Genomic DNA, 22664 nt, shown 5'->3' with positions numbered 1-22664 from the left:
TTCTATGCATCCGAAGAAGTGGGTTGTGGCCCACGAAAGCTTATGCTCTAATAAATTTGTTAGTCTTTAAGGTGCCACAAGTACTCCTGTTCTTTTTGCGGATACAGACTAACACGGCTGCTACTCTGAAACCTTCAAACAGATGAGTATTGATTGGTAGGGTGACAAGATCAGGTTCTTAGAAAATCCTCTAGATTGCCTGTCCCTACTCCCACCTCATAAGTGCTCTTGGGCACCTTATTTTAAGAAATAAATACTCCAGGATATCCATTTCTTCTTCGAAAGAGAGCCATCAAGCCTATGTCAACGTGCTAAAGAGGAAAGAGTTTTGATAACAGATAATTTTCTGATGGTCAAAAAGACACGAGAGCTCCAAGCCCACTCCGATTCTTGAGAACCTAAACCAGTATTAGGTAAAGGAAAAATGCAACATGGTCATCTTAGGAACAATTATACCATTTCTAGAGAAAGACAACTGGCTATGAGATCTGGACATTAGGGATACCTATGTGGACATAGGGATACCTTACAAGCACCTGAAGTGTCTCTTTTGTTGTAAGGGAAAAGCATTACTAATGTTTAGCTTTTTGGAGTAGCATTGACACCATGTTTTCACAAAATGTTTGGCAGTAATGGTTGTGACGTTGCACTCCCTATGTTTTATGGATATATGCTTATGAGTGTGAATATGATGTAACTGGAATATGCTTTATGCAAAAGGTCTCTTGTAAGGTATCATAAAAAAGGTTATAACCTATTGAATATATTCCTCCTGTTTGCATGCATGTATCATTCTTGTATCTGAAGCTAAAAATATGAAGTATAACTCTGAGGTCCTATTGTAACACTGGTCTACAATTTTTGAGAAGTTGTCTGTTCAGAGATAAAATGTGCTATTTATTATGTATTTTGATGTGCTGAATTCAAATATGACAATTAAAACAACTGATTGGCTACTGTTTCTAAGATATTTAAGTTTTTACATTTTATGTCTATGTATATTGTGTAGATAGTAGAGTTTTAATCATAAATTGTAAACCTAGGTCTTTTCATGTGTTTATGGTTGCTTTACATGATAATATTTCACCTGTCCTGTTTATGTAACACTTTAAAAATCAGCAAAAGGGTTATATAAATAAAATTTATTATGAAACAAAAGGCAAAAAACTATTATGTACATAGTTTAGTCCTATTCAGTGTCTACTCGGCGCTTCTTGGCTTGTCTCTTGTATTCATTAAATGGAGCATCTCTTGTCACTGTCCAGCAATAGTCTGCAAGCATTGATGGGCTCCATTTGCCCTGATAGCGTTTCTCCATTGTTGTAATGTCCTGGTGAAATCGCTCGCCGTGCTCGTCGCTCACTGCTCCGCAGTTCAGTGAAAAAAAATCTAGATGAGAGTGCAAAAAATGTATCTTTAGTGACATGTTGCAACCAAGGCTTTTGTATGCCTTGAGGAGGTTTTCCACCAACAACCTGTAGTTGTCTGCCTTGTTGTTTCCGAGAAAATTTATTGTCACTAACTGGAAGGCTTTCCATGCCGTCTTTTCCTTGCCACGCAGTGCATGGTCAAATGCATCATCTCGAAGAAGTTCACGAATCTGAGGACCAACAAAGACACCTTCCTTTATCTTAGCTTCACTTAACCTTGGAAATTTTCCACGGAGGTACTTGAAAGCTGCTTGTGTTTTGTCAATGGCCTTGACAAAGTTCTTCATCAGACCCAGCTTGATATGTAAGGGTGGTAACAAAATCTTCCTTGATTCAACAAGTGGTGGATGCTGAACACTTTTCCTCCCAGGCTCCAATGACTGTCGGAGTGGCCAATCTTTCTTGATGTAGTGGGAATCTCTTGCACGACTATCCCATTCGCAGAGAAAACAGCAGTACTTGGTGTATCCAGTCTGCAGACCAAGCAAGAGAGCAACAACCTTCAAATCGCCACAAAGCTGCCACTGATGTTGGTCATAGTTTATGCACCTCAAAAGTTGTTTCATGTTGTTATTGGTTTCCTTCATATGGACTGCATGACCAACTGGAATTGATGGCAAAACATTGCCATTCTGCAGTAAAACAGCTTTAAGACTCGTCTTCGATGAATCAATGAACAGTCTCCACTCATCTGGATCGTGAACGATGTTGAGGGCTGCCATCACACCATCGATGTTGTTGCAGGCTACAAGATCACCTTCCATGAAGAAGAATGGGACAAGATCCTTTTGACGGTCACGGAACATGGAAACCCTAACATCACCTGCCGGGAGATTCCACTGCTGTAGTCTGGAGCCCAACAGCTCTGCCTTACTCTTGGGTAGTTCCAAATCCCTGACAAGGTCATTCAGTTCACCTTGTGTTATGAGGTGTGGTTCAGAGGAGGAGGATGGGAGAAAATGTGGGTCCTGTGACATTGATGGTTCAGGACCAGAAGTTTCATCTTCTTCCTCTTCCTCGTCTGACTCAAGTGAGAATGATTCTGGTGCATCAGGAACCGGCAGTCCTTCTCCGTGGGGTACTGGGCGTATAGCTGATGGAATGTTTGGATAATGCACAGTCCACTTTTTCTTCTTTGACACACCTTTCCCAACTGGAGGCACCATGCAGAAGTAACAATTGCTGGTATGATCTGTTGGCTCTCTCCAAATCATTGGCACTGCAAAAGGCATAGATTTCCTTTTCCTGTTCAACCACTGGCGAAGATTTGTTGCACAAGTGTTGCAGCATATGTGTGGGGCCCACCTCTTGTCCTGATCTCCAATTTTGCAGCCAAAATAAAGGTGATAGGCTTTCTTAACCATAGTGGTTATACTGCGCTTTTGTGATGCAAAAGTCACTTCACCACAAACATAGCAGAAGTTATCTGCACTATTCACACAAGTACGAGGCATCTCTGCTCACTTTGGCTAAACAGAAATGTGTCCCTTTGCAAAATCAAACACTGACAAATAAGAGAGCACGACACTGTATGATTTCTAGAGCTGATATAGGGCAATTTGTTCAGCAGAGTGATGTAAGCTTCGTTATGATTGCATCATCCATGACTTCTAGGAATAACATGATGCAATTCATATCATGTATGACGCAATACCAGCTTCAGATTGCATCATTCATTGTTTGGCCTAAAAAGCAAGTACTGTCCAAACCCAGTCATAGATTTATTCATAGATCCAGTCAAAGATGTATTTTAGTCATTTCTGGTTTAAATTGAGATCCTTTCCCTTTATAACTCACTTATCCTCCGCCATTCCCAAGTCAAGGGTCGTATATCCTGACCCAATAGCATATCTTGAAAACTAGAGCCAATCAACAATTTTAAGCATCATTTTCGTTTTCAGTGACCCAGAATTAGTAAAGTTTGACTACATTTATTTCAGAAGCATTTTGGCTGTAGAGCAGTGTAATTATGCAAAGTGTGGGCCATTAATGGTGATCTAGAATCTTGATGGCTCCCATTGACTAGGACAATTGGTTGTAAATGGTTTATTTACCTGCAAACCTTCCTGTGTACATGTGGGCCAACCCAGGAAGAATGGAGACTAGGGGTCTTACAGTGACATGACCGTGTCACGTGATACCGGAATCCATCTTAATCCCTGTACTTTTCCATTGATGAGGTGAGGGTGGGGACAAGCACAGACAAAAGATTCCCACCCTGTGCTAAAGCCATAAAAGGGGGTGGAGCGGACAAACGGGGCTGCCAGTCATGAGAAAACCCCTGCTTACCGCCTGAGATGTCTGCTGGATCTAACAAAGACTGTACAAGGGAAAGGATTGGGCCCAGACTAGGAAGGAGTCTAGTCTGTGAAAGAAGCTTATTGGAAAATCTTTGAGAGTGAGTTACCTGTAATCAGTTTCTTAATGTATTAGGCTTAGACTCGCATGTTTTGTTTTATTTTGCTTTGTGACTTATTTTGTTCTGGCTGTTATTACTTGAAATCACTTAAATCCTAGTTTTTATACTTAGTAAAATCACTTTTGTTTATTAATAAACCCCATAGTAAGTGATTAATACCTGGGGGAGAAAACAGCTGTGCATATCTCTCTATCAGTGATATAGAGGGCGAACAATTTATGAATTTACCCTGTATAAGCTTTATACAGAGTAAAATGGATTTATTTGGGGTTTGGATCCCATTGGGAGCTTGGTGTCTGGGTGCTGGAGACAGATAACCTGCTGAGCTGTTTTCAGTTAAGTCTGCAGCTTTGGGGGTGTGGACCAGACCCTGGGTCTGTGTTGCAGCAGGCTAGCATGTCTGGCTCAACAAGACAGGGTTCTGGAAGTCCCAAACTGGCAGGGAAAACGGGCTCAGAGGTAATTTCAGCACATCAGGTGACAGTCCCAAGGGGATCTCTGTGACTGAACCCATCACAGTTGTAACCTATTTGCACAAACTGTGGATGCATGTGTTCCCCCACTTAGACAATTAGGTTATCAAGGACACTCCTTAGCATTCAAAAAGCCAACACAACAGGGATATTGGATACCCTAGTGTTTATGATAAACTGCCCAAGTCCCATCTTGTCTCCAGTAGATGATTGGAGTACATTAGGAGCCCTGTTAGACACAGCTCAAGTATTCCTGCCCAGACAGTATCCAAGACATCACCAGATGGGCATTAATATTAAGCAAAAGCCAACAGATGACAGCTAGAACAATACTGTGAACACTGAATCTGATGGCTGCAAACATATTCAGTAGTAGCCATGGCATATGTTCATAAGAGACAGCTTCAGTGACCTCAGTGAAAGCAAGCATCCCAGGGACTCTCACATTGCTTCAGGTAACAGACAACTTCAGAGCCTTTCTGATCTGGTGGCATTCCAGGCACAATCTTGATTTAGAGATGGATTCCTAGATGCCTCCAGTCCAAATCATAGTGACACAGGTGCAGCCACTCTGGAATGGGAAACCCATGCAGAGGGATTACATACTAAAGGAATTCAGGGTAAAATGTTCAAAAGTAATTTGAGTAAGTAATTTAGGACTCTACGTCCTATAACTTTTCAATGAGACTTTGGCCTGGTCCACACTAACCCCCCACTTCAGACTAAGGTACGCAAATTCAGCTACGTTAATAACGTAGCTGACTTCGAAGTACCTTAGTCCGAACTTACCGTGGGTCCAGACGCGGCAGGCAGGCTCCCCCGTCGATGCCGCGTACTCCTCTCGCCGAGCTGGAGTACCGGCGTCGACGGCGAGCACTTCCGGGATCGATCCCAGAAGATCGATTGCCTGCCGCCGAACCAGGAAGTAAGTGTAGATGTACCCTTAGGCTTCTAAGTGCCTTAGTCAATTTTATGCAGTGTTGTTATAGCCATGTTGGTCCCAGGATATTAGAGAGACAAGGTGGGTGAGGTAGTATCTTTTATTGGACCAACTTCTGTTGGTGAAAGAGACAAGCTCTGTGTAGCTTGAAAGCTTGTCTCTCTCACCAACAGAACTTGGTCCAATAAAAGACAATATTTCACCCATCTTGTCTCTCTAAGTCAATTTTAGGTAAGACAGTGTGTCTACAGCCCCTAATTGTCTGGTTTGAATCTTCACATTTAAAAGCTTCATCTGTCATGAGACAATATGGTCCAGATAAGATGATGAAAGCTCCTTTTGATCCACTCAGTTCTTTTGATCTTAAGTTTCTTAAGTGAGAGGCTATTTTCCTGGTTACCTTTTTTTTTTTTAAGGTACTTTGGTTTGCTTTTTTCATACATCCTGTTTTGCTCGCTCGGAGTAGTGCACAGTTGCCCTCTAGTGGAGATCATTTATGTCAACTTTGTGGAAATATAATCCTGTGTCTGAAGCAATCTAATATTCTGCTCCAGTTTTGAGCCTGTAATTTCTCCAGGTTTTTGCAGTACCAGTCATCTGGCCATGGGAAAAGTGAGCACGAAGTGGATGAATTAAAATAGCTTCATTATAATAGTCTTTTAAACAGTTTCCAAAGTCAGGTCCCTCAAGCACTTTTTGTATAAAAATACAATACACAATTTTTGTGTAAAAATACTTCTTTATATAAAAGAAAATTATTAGAAGGAAATCTTCTTAAGAAGGGCACTTGCTTAATCTGGCCACTTCGGAAAGTCAAAGTAAATTAAGGATGATCAGCAATCATAGTACTCCCAATATTTATATCAATAATTTGGTATTAAAGTTGCAAAGAAAAGAGTAGAATGTCAGATCTTTAATCTGAATTATGAGTGTGCAAATACATGAAAGGTCTCTAGCACTATGGAATATTTGTCTTTGTTCTTTAAAGATCACAAGTGTACCGTGTTTAATTGTACAGCCCACCTTTTTCTTAGAGTGCCTAGGTCTGTTTAAGTACTATTCCATCACAAATTAAGCTATCAAGCAAGGCAGACCATTCCCCACGTACACAGATAAAGGGTGTGTGACATGGGATACAAATGCTACACCAGGCAGGAAGCGGTTAAGGAGCAACTGTGGCCTCAGGCAGCTTTATCCTGCTGCATCCGCGAGGCATGCCAGTCATGGAGGAGGAACCTTGAAAAGAAAAAGCCAGGTTCAGAAGGACCAAACCCTGGGAGGTGGACAGTTTTCTCTCCACTAGCTGCTAGGCGGGAGACACGAAAAAGAAGAAACTGGCTTACTGACTCTGCTGAACCTGGGGACTAATTGGGGAAAAGGAGCCAGTTGAAAGAGCAGTCAACTGAGGTCCTATAGGTGGCACAAGTCCAGCTCCATGAAGGAGACCTGGAGGACTCCTGCCTCGAGGAGGGTGACCAAGGGACTGTCTGAACCACAGTTCCAGCTCCAGGAGGAATACTGGGGGGGGACCAGAAGAACTCTTTGGAATATAGCCCAGTTACTGCTGGAGAGGTTGGGCAGCAGCTTTGCAGAAGCTCCTCACTTTAGCTAGCTGGAAAAAAGTGGCAAGCAGCCACAATTTCATGTCGGGAATTACATCATTCACAGGCCTGGGGAAGACACTGACAAGCAGGGAAAGGTAAAAACAGTGCATGGAAGCAGAGGGGGAATTGAAGGAACAATCCTTAGCCACCTAAGCATGGTCCCTGGGCTGGAAATCTGTGTCACAGACAGGAGTGTGGGTGGTCAGGCCTAGTGGTTGGAGCTGGAGTCAGAGACCAGGAACAGTGCCGAAGGTCAGAGTTGGAGTCAGGAACCAAGCACAGAAGGAAGGCTGGCATGGACTGGAGCACAGCAGAAGGAGCAAGGCAGAAGCTGGGCTGGAGCAAGGCTTGGGAACAAGGCTTGCACAGGAATGATCGCAGCTGTGGCGTAAGCGTTGAGCAGCTACTGGCTTAGTGCTGCTGCTGGGCTTTAGAGCAGGTCTTGTGACGCTTCTCAGTCAATCTGGTGATTTGTTTGATCAGGGTGTTCAGCTGTGGGACAGCTAGCTGGTCTCAGGATCAACTGCAGACCCTGATTCCTAACACCCAGAAGAGAGGGTGGGCCTGTGTTCCCCTACCTCTCCCCCAGATCAAGAGGAGACGGACAGGCTTCCAGATTGAAAGAGGTCAGGAATTACACACCCCAGATGGGGGCCGAGGCCCTGGCATAGAGGCTACTAGACTTTAGGTTTTTCCTGTCTTATAACCTGGACTCTGAATTACCTTGAAAGGGGCATGTCTCAAGAATGGCCTGGCCAGAGGGCCAACTCACAAGGCAAATGGGACCGCTAGCAGGCCTGGATGGCTGGTCTGCAGAACTGTAGTGGAGAAAATCCCTTCAATGTCACACCTAGCCGTAAGGGGATGCTCTGACTGTAAGTCACTTTGCCACAGGTATCAAACAGATCATTAAAGAAGCACTGTTTCCTAGCAAAGCTTTTAAGTTCAAATACGTAATATGTGTTATACTAGTTCAAATCTACTCTGCTTAAGAGTATATAGCATTACAGAGAAATACTCATTTACTCAAGCTATTTAATAACAGCGAACAAATTTAGCACCACATTACAACTCACAACTGAATAAATAAAGGAAACCATACATATCAAAATGTGGTTCATGTTCTAACACAAAAAATCCTACATTGTATAATAGTTGAGGTTGCTCAATTACAACCACCACCAATCTTAAGTTTAAACTATGAAATCTCTTTTATACAGGTTTGTTTACTGCCTTCATCACTATAGTATATGAGCCTCTTCCAGTAGTGCATTGAGTGACATGACTAACATCTGCTACATATGGTTTGTTCTTTCTCTCATTCTCTTGCCATGGCAAGAATTGTGTGAATAGTGGAGTGTTTTGTTGTGGTAGGGGTTTATTTTTGTGTGTGTCCGTGTTATGTTCTGTATTTATATTGGAAAAGGCAAGATCACAGAAGCGCCCCTTGCACTTGGAGTGGGAAGATGGTGAAGTTTGTGATAGGCCTTACTTACTGTGGGAGTTCATTCCACAGTCTTGGACCAGCCCCTGAGAAAGTTCTGTCCCGTGCACAGATGAGCTTTACCATTATGGTGGAAAGTTCTGTTGGGCCAGAGGTATGGAGCTGTGTCAAAGCTGTGGGTGATCTTTTAGACATCCTGGGCCCAGGCAATTGAGTGCCTTGAAAGTAAGGTAGGGATTAGACCTTGAACTGGATTTGATATTTTATGGTAAGCCAATGTAGAGACTAAAGGACAGGTGTGATCTGCTTGTGATAGCCTGTGTTGCTGAGAAGACATGGTGCAACATTCCTTGCTGTTAGTTTCCTAAGCTCTGATGACTTCATGCCCAGGTATATTGCACTGTTGTCCAGTAGAGCAGTAACTAAGACACGTATAACCAAGGCTAGATCAGCGTTTGCCAGGATGGTATGGCGTCTCCTAGCCAACTGGAGATGGTAAAAAACCATTACTTGTGGATGCTGTTATGTGAGAATTTAACGTTAGCAAGAAATCCAAGAGTCAATCCATAATCAAGTTATGTAAGATAGACTACATAACTAACTACTTATAGAAAACATGGCCTTCATCTGGCTCCATTCAACACAGGTGTTTCATCCATAAGAAGTATAAGCAAATGCCCTACCAAAACCACCTTAACAATTTTGTTTTTGTTTTGTTTTCCAGGGCTGTTGTACTTGACAATTCCTCTGTGCACAACTTTCCCCTCCCTAATTGCTTTTGGCTCGCTGTTGGGATTTTTTGATGCAGGAAACTATGTTCTTTTACCTGTTCTAACGCTAGACTTGATGGGAGCAGAGAAAATGCCTGTGGCCTGGGGATTTATGATGGCTGTCCACACAATTAGTTGTTTTGGTCCACCATTTGCAGGTGAGTTATCTAATACAGAGGAGTTGTATTTGAATGTGTTCCTAAATAATGATGCTTTGCATATGCTGGTATTTAAATGTTTTATCCATATGAAGAACAATATTTAGCCCTTTATCTATTAATAGCATTGCTAGCGATATTAAAGTGTCCTTTAATGATTTCCACTGTCTGCAGTTCTTGAGACAGCCCCCTCCTCATAGACCTAGGGATGAAATTGGAGAAATGAATGGTAGGGAGAGAAATATTAAACCTCCCCTCCTTCAAGCTGATGTTGCCATACATATGTTTCCTCTCTCAAGATGAATGATTTTTCTGTTCTTTTTTCTGTTGTGACTGTGACAGATACACAAACACACAGCTATCTTGAGACCATTATGTTTAATTTTATGAATATTATCTGTATATATGAGCCAGCTCTTGAAAGCCTGAAAACTTCAAAGACCATGATATCGAGATGAATGAGACGAGAGGGGCTCATGGAATATTCAGAGATCTTTGTATCAATAAGCTTTATGTATTTGTTTGTTCCTAACTGACTGGGGATGTTCCCTGTGGAATGTGGAATCACTATGGGGTGATTAATGCAAAATCCCAAAGCCAGTTATATAAATGTCCATCTTTATGGCTTGGGCCCCTGGGGATAGAGACAGTGACTGGTTTTACCTGTTTTCAAGAGGCTGAGAGACTAAGGGTATGACTATATGTACAGCACTGAAGTGGCACAGCTGTACTGATACAGCTGTGCCACTGCAGCGTGTCTGGTGAAGATGCTCTGTGCCTACAGGAGAGAGCTTTCAAGTCGGCATAAAAAACTCATCTTCACAAGCAGCATAAGCAATGTCGGTGGGAGAAGCTCTCCCACCAACATAGCCCGGTGCATACGAATGCTTATGTCGGTGTAACTTATGTCACTCGGTGGGGAGAATATTCATACCCCTGAGCGACATAAATTTTGCCGACATAGGCTGTAGTGTAGACATAGACTGAGGCTTTAGGGTTTAAAGACTGAGTTTAAACAGATTCAGGGCTTTCTTTTCTATTCAACAAACAGACCTGACTTTTGGTCCAAGTAGGGACCCAACCCTGCTGGGAGGTTGGAAGACTTGAACCTGTCAGATTCCACCCTGCGGAAAATTGGTGATTTCTGATACCTTTAGTGTGCATTTAGATTAAGACCTTTTTATTGTTTTATATGTTTTCTCTGTATGCCTTTGTCCTTAAATAAATGTACTATGCTTTGAAAGAGCAGTTTGGTTCCTGATAAATCACAGTTGTCCTTGGAGAGAAAGTAAAAAGCAGGGGCTAGACATTAGTTAGACCTGCTTGGGGCAATCACAGTTGATTGTAATAGGTTTCAGAGTTGTAACCATGTTAGTCTCTACCAGCAAAAACAACGAGGAGTACTTTTGGCACCTTAGAGACTAAAAAATTTATTTGGGCATAAGCTTTCATGGGATAAGACCCACTTCATCAGATGCATGGAGTGGAAAATACAGTAGGAAGATTTATATACATAGTAAATGAAACGATGGGAGTTGCCTTACCAATTCTAATGAGACAGTTCAATTAAAGTGGGCTATTATCAGCAGGAGGAAAAATCACTTTTGTAGCGGTAATCAGGCTGGCCCGTTTCAAACAGTTGACAAGAAGGTGAGTAACAGTAGGGGGGGAAATTAGCATGGGGAAATTAGTTTTTAGTTCTTGTAGTGACCCATCCACTCCCAGTCTTTATTCAGGCCTAATTTGATGGTGTCCAGTTTGCAAATTAATTCCAGTTCTGCAGTTTCTCGTTGGAGTGTGTTTTTGAACTTTTTGTTGTTGAAGAATTGCCATTTTTAAGTCTGTTGTGGAGTGTCCAGGGAGGTTAAAGTGTTCTCCGACAGGTTTGAATGTTATAATTCTTGATGTCTGATTTGTGTCCATTTATTCTTTTGCGTAGAGACTGTCCGGCTTGGCCAATGTACATGGCAGAGGGGCATTGCTGGCACGTGATGGCATATATCACATTGGTAGATGTGCAGGTAAACGAGCCCCTGATGGTGTGGCTGTTGTGGTTAGGTCCTATGATGGTGTTCCTTGAATAGATATGTGGACAGAGTTGGCAACGGGGTTTGTTGCAGGGATAGGTTTCTGGGTTAGTGTTTTTGTTGTGTGGTGAGTATTTGCTTCAGGTTGGGGGGTTGTCTGTAAGCGAGGACTGGCCTGTCTCCCAAGGTCTGTGAGAGTGAGGGATCGTCCTTCGGGAAAGGTTGTAGATCCTTGCTGATGCGCTGGAGAGGATTTAGTTGGGGCTGAACTGCAGCCTAAACCCCTGGTCAGGAGGGCATGTAGGAGATCAAAGTTCAGCTCCCTTCCCTACATCAGGTAGAGCAGGGAATTGAATCTGGATCTCCAGAATCCTAGGTGAGTGCTCTAACCAGTTCATTAAAGCTTACAAAGGAGGCAGCACCTCATCCTCTGGCTATTTTGTGAGCCTTTTCCTTTGTCAAAGTGCCTGAAAAGCAAAACGAATTTTTCAGGACTAAACAAAATGTTTCATTTGTCATTGCCAAAACTTTTTGACTTTTTTTGGTTCAGTCGAAACTATTCAGCAAACTCAACATGAGTTCACAAATAGTTTGTTGACCTGAAACTGAATTTTTTAGTGAATACACTATCCATCCAAAAAAAATTCACCTAGTTCTACTCCTCACATGCGCCATAGAAACAAATCTTGATGTAATGGGCTTTCAGCCCACCAGGAACTGCATCACCTGACTACTGGACCCACCATGAAACCTTTCTAAGAGATGTGGGGTGTTTCTCCATAAAGATTGGTGATTCCATATATACTACATAAATTGAAAATGCTCTCTCACACTTGAGTACATAATGTGTCTAAAGATATTGGATTAAATAAAATAAAGGGTTTCAAAAGGAGTTTAATTTATTTAGGTTATAGGCTTTTCTATCTTTTCTAAGGCACTCATTGTATTATAGGATAATAAAGAACAATGTGGAGATAAAGATCTGCTTTGATGCAGGGAAAATATGATTACATGCAATTGGAATATTATTTGTTTCAGGCTGGATATATGACTTATTAGGAAGTTACAACATTGGATTTGTAGTGCCTGGACTTTGCTCTGTTGCAGCAGCAGGTATTCTTGCTTTCATTCCACGGCTTAAAAATACAGCAGTACAACAGAAGAAGAACATTATTCATGCTTCTGTTTGTGAGATAACAAACAGTATAATACCTTGGGAGTCACCACCTCATTCAATACAGGTAAACAAAAGATTGAATGCAGCTATGCTAAAATGGTCTTTCTATGCTAAAATGTCTTTATTCTATGCATATAGGAACTGGTTTTCTAAATTTTACATGATGCTAAAGCAGCTATATATTACTAGTGGGGGAATTCTGCACTAAAAATTTAAAAATTGTGTGCCAAAAATTTAAAAATTGTGCATACAATATTTTAAAATTCTGCAAAATTCTGCATATTTTATTTGTCAAAATAACACAATATAATCATGCCAGTTTCAATTATTTTGGAAATTTATTTCAAAATACCTGTCAGCAACTATGTCTGTAACAATACAGACACAAAAAAATTCCCCTAGGAGTAGACAGTTAAAGAAACTCCTATGACCATCCAGTTCCTGTTTTCTCTGCCCCCTTCCCCACCATCAGAGCCCAGCCAGGGGGTCAGACGCCCCACCCCCCGAGATACCAGCTATAGGGTGCCCCCCCAGCCCAGACACTCGCACCCATGCCCCCCAGAGCCCAGTCACGGGGTGCCTCCCAGCCCAGACACTTGCACCCCTTACCCTCAGAGCCCAGCCACGGGGTGCTCCCCCACCCAGACACCCGCACCCCCTACCCCCAAAGCCCAGCTGCGGGCCCCCCTCAGCCCAGATACCCAAACCCCATACCTCCCAGAGCCCAGCTGCGGGCCCTCCCCAGCCCAGACACCTGCATTCCCTATCTCCCCCCCCCAGCTGTGGGGCCCCCCAGCCCAGATACTCACACCCCGTCCCTCCCAGACCCCAGCTGCCCCCCCCCAGCCCAGAAACTTGCACAGACCCCCTACCCTCCCAGAGCCCAGGGATCCAGAGGGAGAAACAGCCTGATGCTGGGTCACAGGTTTGTGTGGAGTTGCCTGTATGCCACCTCCTTCCTTAGGGCGTCCCAGGAACTTCAGCTGCCCAGAACTCTCCTGCTTGAGTGTCTTTTGTTTGAGAGCTTAGCTCTGCCAGGTCCATTGGCTCCTACTGGTGGCCAGCAGCTCTGCAGCCCATTTCTGGGGTGGGGGAGGAAATTCTGCACAGAACATGAATTTGCGTAGAAATTATGCATTGTGCAGTGGTACCGAATTCCCTCAGGAGTAATAGATAGATAGATAGATAGATATTTCTAACCTTCATTAAAAGATTAGCACAATCTTATAATTTATTAATGTTCTTATATTGATATATTCCCTCCATTTTATTAATAATGTAATACTAGTGCAGTAGGCCCACTTTAAAATTTTCTGCCTATTTAAAAGTTTTTATGGGTTTTCCTGGTATTCCCCATTTGTATATATAGAAAATATTTCTCAAACTGATAATTTGCAAACTGGTGGAAACATTGTGGGCTAAATTTCCCATTGAAGTCAGTGGAATTATGCTAGCAGATCATTTGTTCTTCTTCGAGTGATTGCTCATGTGTATTCCACTGTGGTGTGCGTGCTCGCCACGTGCATCAGAACCAGAAGTTTTTCCCTTAGCCGTATCCGTAGTGGGGGAGCACCGCTGCGACCCCTGGAGTGGCGCCGACATATCGCGCCATAAAGGGGACTGCGTGCTCCCCCCACCCTCAGTTCCTTCTTGCCGCCAGTGAAGGTAGTCGGAACTTGCTCCAGCCTTGGCTGCAGCGTTATAGCCTTACTGGTATCTAGTTCACTGAACCGTTTCTTTGCTGAACTTTTCTTCTGTTAGTGTCTGGCTCGTGGCATGCCCCGTGGCCCAGGCTTCAAGTCGTGCAACTCTTGTCGCAATTCTATGCCCAGAAGCGATCCACACTCTCAGTGTCTTCGCTGTCTGGGCGAGTCTCACATTAGTGAGAAGTGTAAGATCTGCCGCTCCTTCAAGCCGCAAACGAAGAAGGAGCGTGAGATCCGACTCCGAGAGTTCTTAATGGAGTCGGCATTGGCCCCGGCACCGGTGCATCGAGCTGGCACCGCGCCGGGCTCCGCGTCATCGATACACGGCGAAGTGCCTCCAGTGCGCCGCTCCGAATCGGCACCCGGCACCGTGTCCTCGGTGCACAGCGAGGCAACTTGGACGTCCTGGCACCGTTCCCCAGCGAAAAAGACAGGGAAATCGCAGAGGCACCGGGAAAAGAGCAGGGGTGAGGCCAGACCCGAGTTGGGCAGCCCGCGATCCCCATCGGGACAGAGACCTCCAACTCGCGCTGAGTGGAGTAGTCCAGTCCCGTCTGCGCGAGCCTCTCCGGAGGTGTGCATGCCCTCGACGCCAGAGGCAGCTCAGGCCACACGTGATATACTGACGCTTCCGGTGCCGGCAGCACCGCAGCACTCGGGCCCCCGGTCCCTCGGGAAGCCGTCCTTGATTGCCCACCAGCCTTCCCCGGAGGAGTCGAAGATTGAAGCACCTTCCCGGGTTGAGGCACCTAGCAGGGCTTTACGACGCACATCGACCCCGCATCATGACTCCGCCATGAGCGTTTCCCACTCTTCTGGTCCTGAGCGCCGTTGTGCAAGAAGAAAGAGGCGACACCGAGAGGAATAGGTCTTCTTCTTCTAGCGACTCCGAGAGGAATAGGTCGCGACGCCGTCGGCACCGACGCTCCCACTCCAGGACCCGGCACCATAGAGGTCAGGCTCGCAGCGCGTCCCCGCATTCCCCGGCACCGAGGCACCGGGCCCACAGGCGCCACGGACAGTCCAGACGCAGCTCCTCGGACGTTTACATCTCGTCGTCCTCCAGGTCGAAGTCCCGGGGCAGGAGCCGTCACGATCGGGACCGTTCCAGCCGTTCTTACGGAACCGTTCACTCTTCCCGAACCTCGGTGTTGACGCGCAGTCGTCTATCCCGGGGCCGAGCCATGCCGCTGGACCAGCCTACACCTCCGGCGCCTGACGTGTCTCTACTCCAGGCTGTGCCATGGCAGGGTCAGTGGTGCCAGCTAGCGCCGTGGCCTCAGGCTCCGGCGCACCTTGGGCCGCGCTCCGTGGCGGGAGCCTCCCAGGGCCGCCCCGCGTCACCACGGTACTGGGATCAAGCTGTGGGTGCCAATCCCCTGACGCCGGCTCCGGCACCGGACCCCGAAGTAGAGCCAACGGTGCCGCTTGCCATTGAAGGTGCTGTACCTTCCACCTCGACGGCGCAGGGCGATTCGGTTGCGGTACCTCCTCCCTCTTCGCAAGAGGACTTTAAGGCCCATCAAGAGCTGCTTCGGAGGGTGGCAGCCAACCTCGAGCTCCGGGCTGAGGAGATGGAGGAGCCCTCCGACACACTTTTTAATGTCCTCGCCTCCTCGGTCCCGGGGCGTGTGGCGCTCCCCTTTCATCAAGGAGTTGCCAATATCACCGCTGGCCTTTGGCAAACGCCGGCCTCCCTTGCCCCTATTTCCAAAAAGGCTGAGAGGAAGTACTTCGTCCCTGCCAAAGGTCTTGAGTACCTCTATACTCACCCAGCCCCTAACTCCCTGGTGGTAGAGTCAGTCCACCACCACGAGAGGAATGGTCAGCCTGCGCCCACGCCCAAGGACGGGGACGCTCGTAGACTTGACTCTTTCGGACGAAAGTCTTACTCGTCGACGAGTTTCCAACTCCGCGTGGCCAACCATCAGGCGCTTCTAGGCCGCTATGAGTTTAACCTTTGGGGATCTCTCCCCAAGTTTGAGCGCTTCCTCCCTGATACTGAGGTGAAGGAGTTTCGGGCGCTCATCCAAGAAGGGGCGACCGCGGCCAAGGCGGCTCTCCAGGCTGCTTTGGACGCGGTGGACACGGCCGCTTGCTCCTTGGCTACAGCCATCTCCATGTGGCGAGCATCGTGGCTTTCCTTCTCGGGGCTCTCCTCTGAATTGCAGTCGATAATGCAGGATCTGCCGTTTGATGGCAAGGCCCTGTTTGCTGATCAGACTGATACCCGTCTGTATGGGATGAAGGATTCCCGTACCACCCTGCAGACGCTGGGCCTGTACGTCCCACCTGCAAAGGACAAACCCAGGCCTCAACCCCCCGCTCCACAAGCTAGGGGTAGATATGAACCCCCGCCTAAGTGGCAGAGGGATCAGAGGCGTCGGTCACAGCGCCAATCCCGTTCGGCCCAGCAACCTGGTGCCTCGAAGGGCAAGCGCCCTGGGAAACAGCGTTTTTGACTTGTCAAGGGGGGTCACCGGGCCTGTTGCCAGTGCTCCCCCCACCCAGTTAATAAAGTTGCCTTTTTTCAACCGTTTATCGGCTTTCCGACTCCAATGGTCCAGTATAACGACGGATCAATGGGTCCTCAGCACCATCTCCCAAGGGTACAGGCTCCAGTTTGTGGCAACCCCTCCCAACTGCCACCCGTCAGGGTGTCAGACCGCGGTTCCGGAGCATGCCCTCCTCCTCCGTCAGGAGGTACAACGTCTCCTTTCCTTGGGAGCGGTGCCTCAAGAGTACCAGGGCAAGGGGTTTTACTCCAGGTATTTCCTCGTCCCCAAGGCGAAGGGCGGGCTTCGGCCCATCCTCGACCTGCGGAATCTCAACCAGTTCCTGGTGCGTTACAAATTCCACATGGTGTCCCTGGCCTCCATTATGTCATCCCTAGACCAGGGGGATTGGTTTACGTCACTGGACCTCCAGGATGCGTATTTTCACATCCACATTTTCGAGGGTCACAGGCGCTACCTCCGTTTCCTGGTGGGACAGGACCACTTCCAGTTTACAGTCCTCCCTTTTGGCCTCTCTACGGCCCCCAGGGTGTTTACGACGTGTATGCGGTGGTTGCAGCCCACCTCAGGAGGAAAGGGCTGCAGATCTTCCCCTACTTAGACGACTGGCTGATCAAGGGCCGGTCTCGATCCCTGGTGCAGCAGCAGACGAGCTACCTGCTAGGTTCCTGCGGCACCCTAGGCCTGCTGGTAAACGCCGAGAAATCCATGTTAATACCAGTTCAGCGCATAACCTTTATAGGCGCGCTGCTAGATTCCCGGATAGCCTTGGCCTCCCTCCCAAGGGACAGATTCGAGACGCTCAAAGCTCTCATCGCCCGGATCACAGCCTTTCCGGTAACCACGGCACGGGTGTGCCTTCAGATCCTAGGCCACATGGCAGCATGCACCTATGTAGTGCGACATGCCAGGCTTCGAATGAGGCCCCTCCAGCTGTGGCTGGCCTCCAGGTATTCCCAGGCCAGGGACAGCCTGGACATGGTGGTCACAGTGCCACCCAGGGTGGTGGCAGGCCTCCAATGGTGGTCCCTCCCGGGCAACATGCTCCAGGGTATCCCCTTCAGGGACCCTCCTCCCTCACTAGACCTAGTGTCGGACGCCTCGGACCTGGGCTGGGGAGCGCACGTGGGGCCCTTCAGGACCCAGGGGTTGTGGTCCCCAGGGGAGTTAGCCCTCCACATAAATGTCAGGGAGCTCAGGGCCATACGCCTCGCCTGCGTGGCGTTCCGCCAGCACATCCAAGGGAGGGTACTCAGAGTCCTTACGGACAACACGACCGCCATGTACTATGTCAACAAGCAGGGCGGTATGCATTCCAGGGCCTTATGCTAGGAAGCCCAACTCCTATGGGAGTTTTGTATAGCCCACAATGTACTCCTGCGGGCTTTTTACCTGCTGGGCAAGAGCAACTCTCTTGCAGACCGCCTGAGCAGGGTATTCTCCCAGCAGCATGAGTGGTCCCTTCACAGGGACGTGGCCAGATGGATCTTCCTACAGTGGGGCACTCCCCACTTAGACCTGTTCGCCACCGCCCAGAATCAACAGTGTCCTCAATTCTGCTCCAGGGCAGGGCAGGGCGACGGGGCAATATCGGATGCGTTCCTGCTCCCATGGTCGGGGCCCCTGTTGTGCGCCTTCCCGCCCTTCCCCTTAATAGACAAGATGTTGCAGAAGGTGAAGTCAGACGGAGTGAGGATGATCCTCATAGCCCCGGATTGGGCCCGTCAGCATTGGTACGGGTCCCACCTGCAACTCTTAGCGGCCCCCCCTTGCAGGCTGCCACTACTCCCGGACCTCCTCTCCCAGGAGGCAGGACGTCTCCTCCATCCCAACCTAGCCGCGCTCCATCTGACAGCGTGGCTGCTTCATGGTTGAATGCGGAGGAGGGCAGGTGTTCTGAGGACGTCAGGAGGGTCCTGCTGGAAAGTAGGAAACCCTCCATGCGGCAAACCTACCTGGCTAAGTGGTCTAGGTTCTCTAGGTGGGCAAGAGATAGAGGTTCCTCTCCCTCCTCTGCACCTATCCAACAGGTCCTCGATTACCTCCTGTCCCTTAGGACTCAAGGTCTCGCGCCCTCCTCTATCAGGGTGCATCTGGCGGCCATCTCGGCCTTCCATCTTCCGGTGCAGGGCCTGTCTGTGTTTTCACATCACATGACGGCCTGGTTTCTGAAAGGGTTAGATCGGGCATTCCCTTACGCCAGACCCCCAGTCCCACTCTGGGATCTAAACCTGGTACTCTCCCACCTCACAGGGCCTCCTTTTGAGCCGTTAGCCATGTGTTCGTGGTCCCACCTGTCGTGGAAGGTGGCGTTCTTAGTAGCTATCACCTCAGCCCGCCGGGTCTCCGAGCTCAGGGCCCTGACCTCTGAACCGCCGTATACGGTTTTTCATAAGGACAAGGTTCAGCTCCGCCCTCACCCTGCCTTTTTGCCGAAGATAGTCTCAGCTTTTCACATGGATCAGGACGTTTTCCTCCCGATCCTCTGTCCTAAGCCTCATTCCTCTAATGAGGAACGCCGCCTGCACATGTTAGACGTGCGCAGAGCCCTGGCATTTTACTTAGACAGAACCAGGCCCTTTAGGAGGTCCCTCCAGCTTTTTATTGCTTCGGCCGAGCGCATGAGGGGACGCCTGGTCTCCACCCAGCGGATCTCCCACTGGATCACTTCGTGCATTCGCACCTGCTATGACCTGGCAGGGGTTCCCCCGCCTCCTATAGTGAAGGCTCATTCGACGAGAGCCCAGGCCTCGTCTGCGGCCTATGTGGCTCATGTCCCTATCCAGGACATCTGTAGGGCTGCTACGTGGTCCTCTGTCCACACTTTCTCATCGCACTATGCGATTGTCTCCCAATCACAGGATGACGCTGGGTTTGGTAGAGCAGTGCTCCGCCCGGGTAACCCTTGACATTTCATACTTACACTCCTACCCGCCTCCATCAGGGATAGCTTGGAGTCACCTATAGTGGAATACACATGAGCAATCACTCGAAGAAGAAAGGACAGTTACCTGTTCCGTAACTCATGTTCTTTGAGATGTGTTGCTCAGGTGTATTGCACGTCCCACCCTCCTTCCCCTCTGTCGAAGTTGTCTGACAAGAAGGAACTGAGGGTGGGGGGAGCACGCAGTCCCCTTTATGGCGCGATATGTCGGCGCCACTCCATGTGGCGAGCACGCGGCGATGCACGTGGCGAGCACGCACACCTATAGTGGAATACACCTGAGCAACACATCTCGAAGAACGCCAGTTACGGAACAGGTAACTGTCCTTTTCTTTAATTTCCACACTGTACAGTAAATTTTAAAGATTAAGGATGATACTGCTATCATGCTGTCTAGAGTGGCTCACAACTGTGTGTGCCAATTTCAGGTCAGACTGTCAGAAAACAGGGTAGACACCCAAACTGGTGGTATATTCTATAATTAGATTTCACCAAGCCAGTAACAATTGTGCACTCCTGGATCACTATATCATGGAGTCTTCACATGGAGTCACAGACAGTCCCCTGAGGGACTCCAGCCTATCCTGCCACCCAGACAAACTGGAGTTAGTAATAATGGTCACATAAACCAAAAATCACACCACATCAAGTTACTCCCAATCCCAACGGATCAATCACTTACCTCAGATCAATTGGTACTTTGGCTCTCACAGCAAAGACAATGCTGACAGCTTATTCTATAGTAGACTAAAGATTTATTAGCTAAGAAAAAGAAATTAGAGTTTTTGCGAGGTTAAAGCAGATAAAATGCATTAACAGGCGAGTCAAAGTTTGTAAGACCAACATGATAGCAGAGATGTCGTAATTTCAGTTTCCCAAAAGTCTTTTCAGGGAACCCAGATGTTTCTGGGGATCTCCACTTTGCATTTGGTATCTTCCCTGTAAGAGTCCAAACAGTCAAAGATATGGGACCATTCCTTGAATCTGTATTTATAGCTTCTCTCCAGAAAGCAGTCTGAACAGTGTCTTCACCCATGTGGGTTTGATGAGTAGGAAATGCAAACTGAGCATGTGAATTTCCATTGTTGAACAGAATGGCTGTTGCTTTGAAGTTAGCACTCTTCTTCATTTATATTTCCAAGGCTCCAATTGCATTTGATGGGTAATTTAATTACAGGGGTATACACAATATAAAACCTAATGTAATAGCAAACAACAATCGTTTATTAGTTTTCATGACATTCTTATCTTAATGCTAACACACAGTTTTGATCTAGGGTTAACTAGTTACAGGGATATACAGAAGGTAATGCCATAGCAATCAACAAGTTAGATAAGTGAAGACAATACCATTAACATTTCCTTTGAACTAAATTAACATGCAAGTTGAATTGGCCTGATTAAAACTACAATACCTTTTGACACTCCTTTGATTTTTATTAGCATATGAGTGAATTAGCCTGCATCCCTGTCCTGAGCTGGCACTAGGGTAGACAGCATCACAACTACCATTTATAAGGAAGATTTTATTTTACTTTTGAAAATGAAATAGGGATGGAATATTGGGAAATTGGTTATATTTCCAATTCGCTGGCCAGTGAAGTGGAGAATACTGCATGGGGTCAAACAACACCAGCCTCTCCAGTCAAGAAATTTCCATCCAGTCCTCTAATGGAATAATGAAAGCTACATTATGGAGTTTTGTGGCACTTGACATGTTCTGGTTAAAAAAACTTGACTATAATCTTTACTCAGCAGATCTTTCCCTTGCATGTATTCCAAATATTCTGTCTGAAAAAAACAAAAAAAACAAAAAGAAAAACTGGGAGGTACAAGAAGATTGGAGAAAAACACATTTAATTAGGCATTTTCCAGGCAGATGAGTTGGTTGAGCTGGGCAATTTTTCTTCATTAGTGGATATGGAAGCCTTTATTAATATATTTTTGACATGCTAATTCACATTATTATATGTGTTTTTTAAAAGTTGTTTTCTACATCTAAAATAATTGACAGAAACCATTATATACAATAAAATGAATGAAGTACCTGTCTTTAAAAAAAGAAAGTGATCATTACAATTATTATCCCATAGTCTAGCTTCTATTACTATTAAAATAATGGATGCAAGATAGAGAATAAATTAATAGATTCTAAGGCCAGAAGAGACCATTATGATCATCTAGTTTGACCTCCTGTATAACACAGGCCATAGAACTTCCCCAAAATAAATCTGGGTTGAGCTAGAGTATAGCTTTTTACAAAAATGTCCAATCTTGATTTAAAAATTGCCAGTGTTGGAGAATCCTCCATAATGTTTGGTAAATTTTTCTAATGGTGAATTACCCTCACTGGTAAAAATTTACACCTTATTTCCAGTATGAATTTGCCTACCTTCAACTTCCAAAGATTGGATCTTGTATACTTTTTTCTGCTAGATTGAAGAGCCCATTATTAAATATTTATTCCCCATGTACATACTTACAAACTATAATCAAATCACCCCTTAACCTTCTCTTTGTTAAGCTGAATAGATTGAGCTCCTTGAATCTATCACGATAAGGCATGTTTTCTAATTCTTTAATCATTCTCAGGGCTCTTTTCTGAACTCTCTTCAATTTATCAACATCCTTCTTGAATTGTGGACCCCAGAACTAGACAAAATATTCCAGCAGAGGTTGTAACAGGGGCAAATACAGAGATAAAATAACCTCTTTGCTCCTACTTGAGATCCCATTGTTTACAGTAGCGCTTTTGGCCCCAGCATTGCCCTGAGAGCATATGTTCAGCTGATTATGCACCACTACCCCCAAATCATTTTCAAAGTCACTGCTTCCTAGAATAGAGTCCCCCATCCTGTAAGTATGGCCTATATGTTCCAAGATGTATACATTTACATTTGGCCATATTGAAATGTATATTGTTTGCTTGTGCCCAGCTTACCATGCAATCCAGATCACTAAATCACTAATGGCTAGATTGTGAACTTTTTACTGGTGACAAGTATCAGGGGGGTAGCCGTGTTAGTCTGAATCTGTAAAAAGCAACAGAGGGTCCT

At 46.3% G+C, this 22664-nt stretch overlaps 1 protein-coding gene across 1 annotated transcript in view; it reads left to right on the top strand.

Annotated features, from left to right (window-relative positions):
* LOC112110636 (monocarboxylate transporter 10-like) overlaps positions 1-22664 on the top strand; it is a 45052-nt gene that overhangs the window by 13238 nt on the left and 9150 nt on the right. Inside the window, exons 6-7 of the mRNA XM_029911043.1 lie at positions 9035-9238; positions 12304-12506. Of these exons, the coding sequence (XP_029766903.1) occupies positions 9035-9238; positions 12304-12506 (407 nt within the window). The remainder of the gene's footprint in view (positions 1-9034; positions 9239-12303; positions 12507-22664) is intronic.

The sequence above is a fragment of the Terrapene carolina genome, unplaced genomic scaffold, assembly GCF_002925995.2.
Source record: "Terrapene carolina triunguis isolate 2854851 unplaced genomic scaffold, T_m_triunguis-2.0 Scaffold85, whole genome shotgun sequence".
NCBI lineage: Eukaryota > Metazoa > Chordata > Testudines > Emydidae > Terrapene > Terrapene triunguis.
Note: the sequence above shows the minus strand (reverse complement) of the source record. Positions and strands in the feature narration are given on the sequence as shown.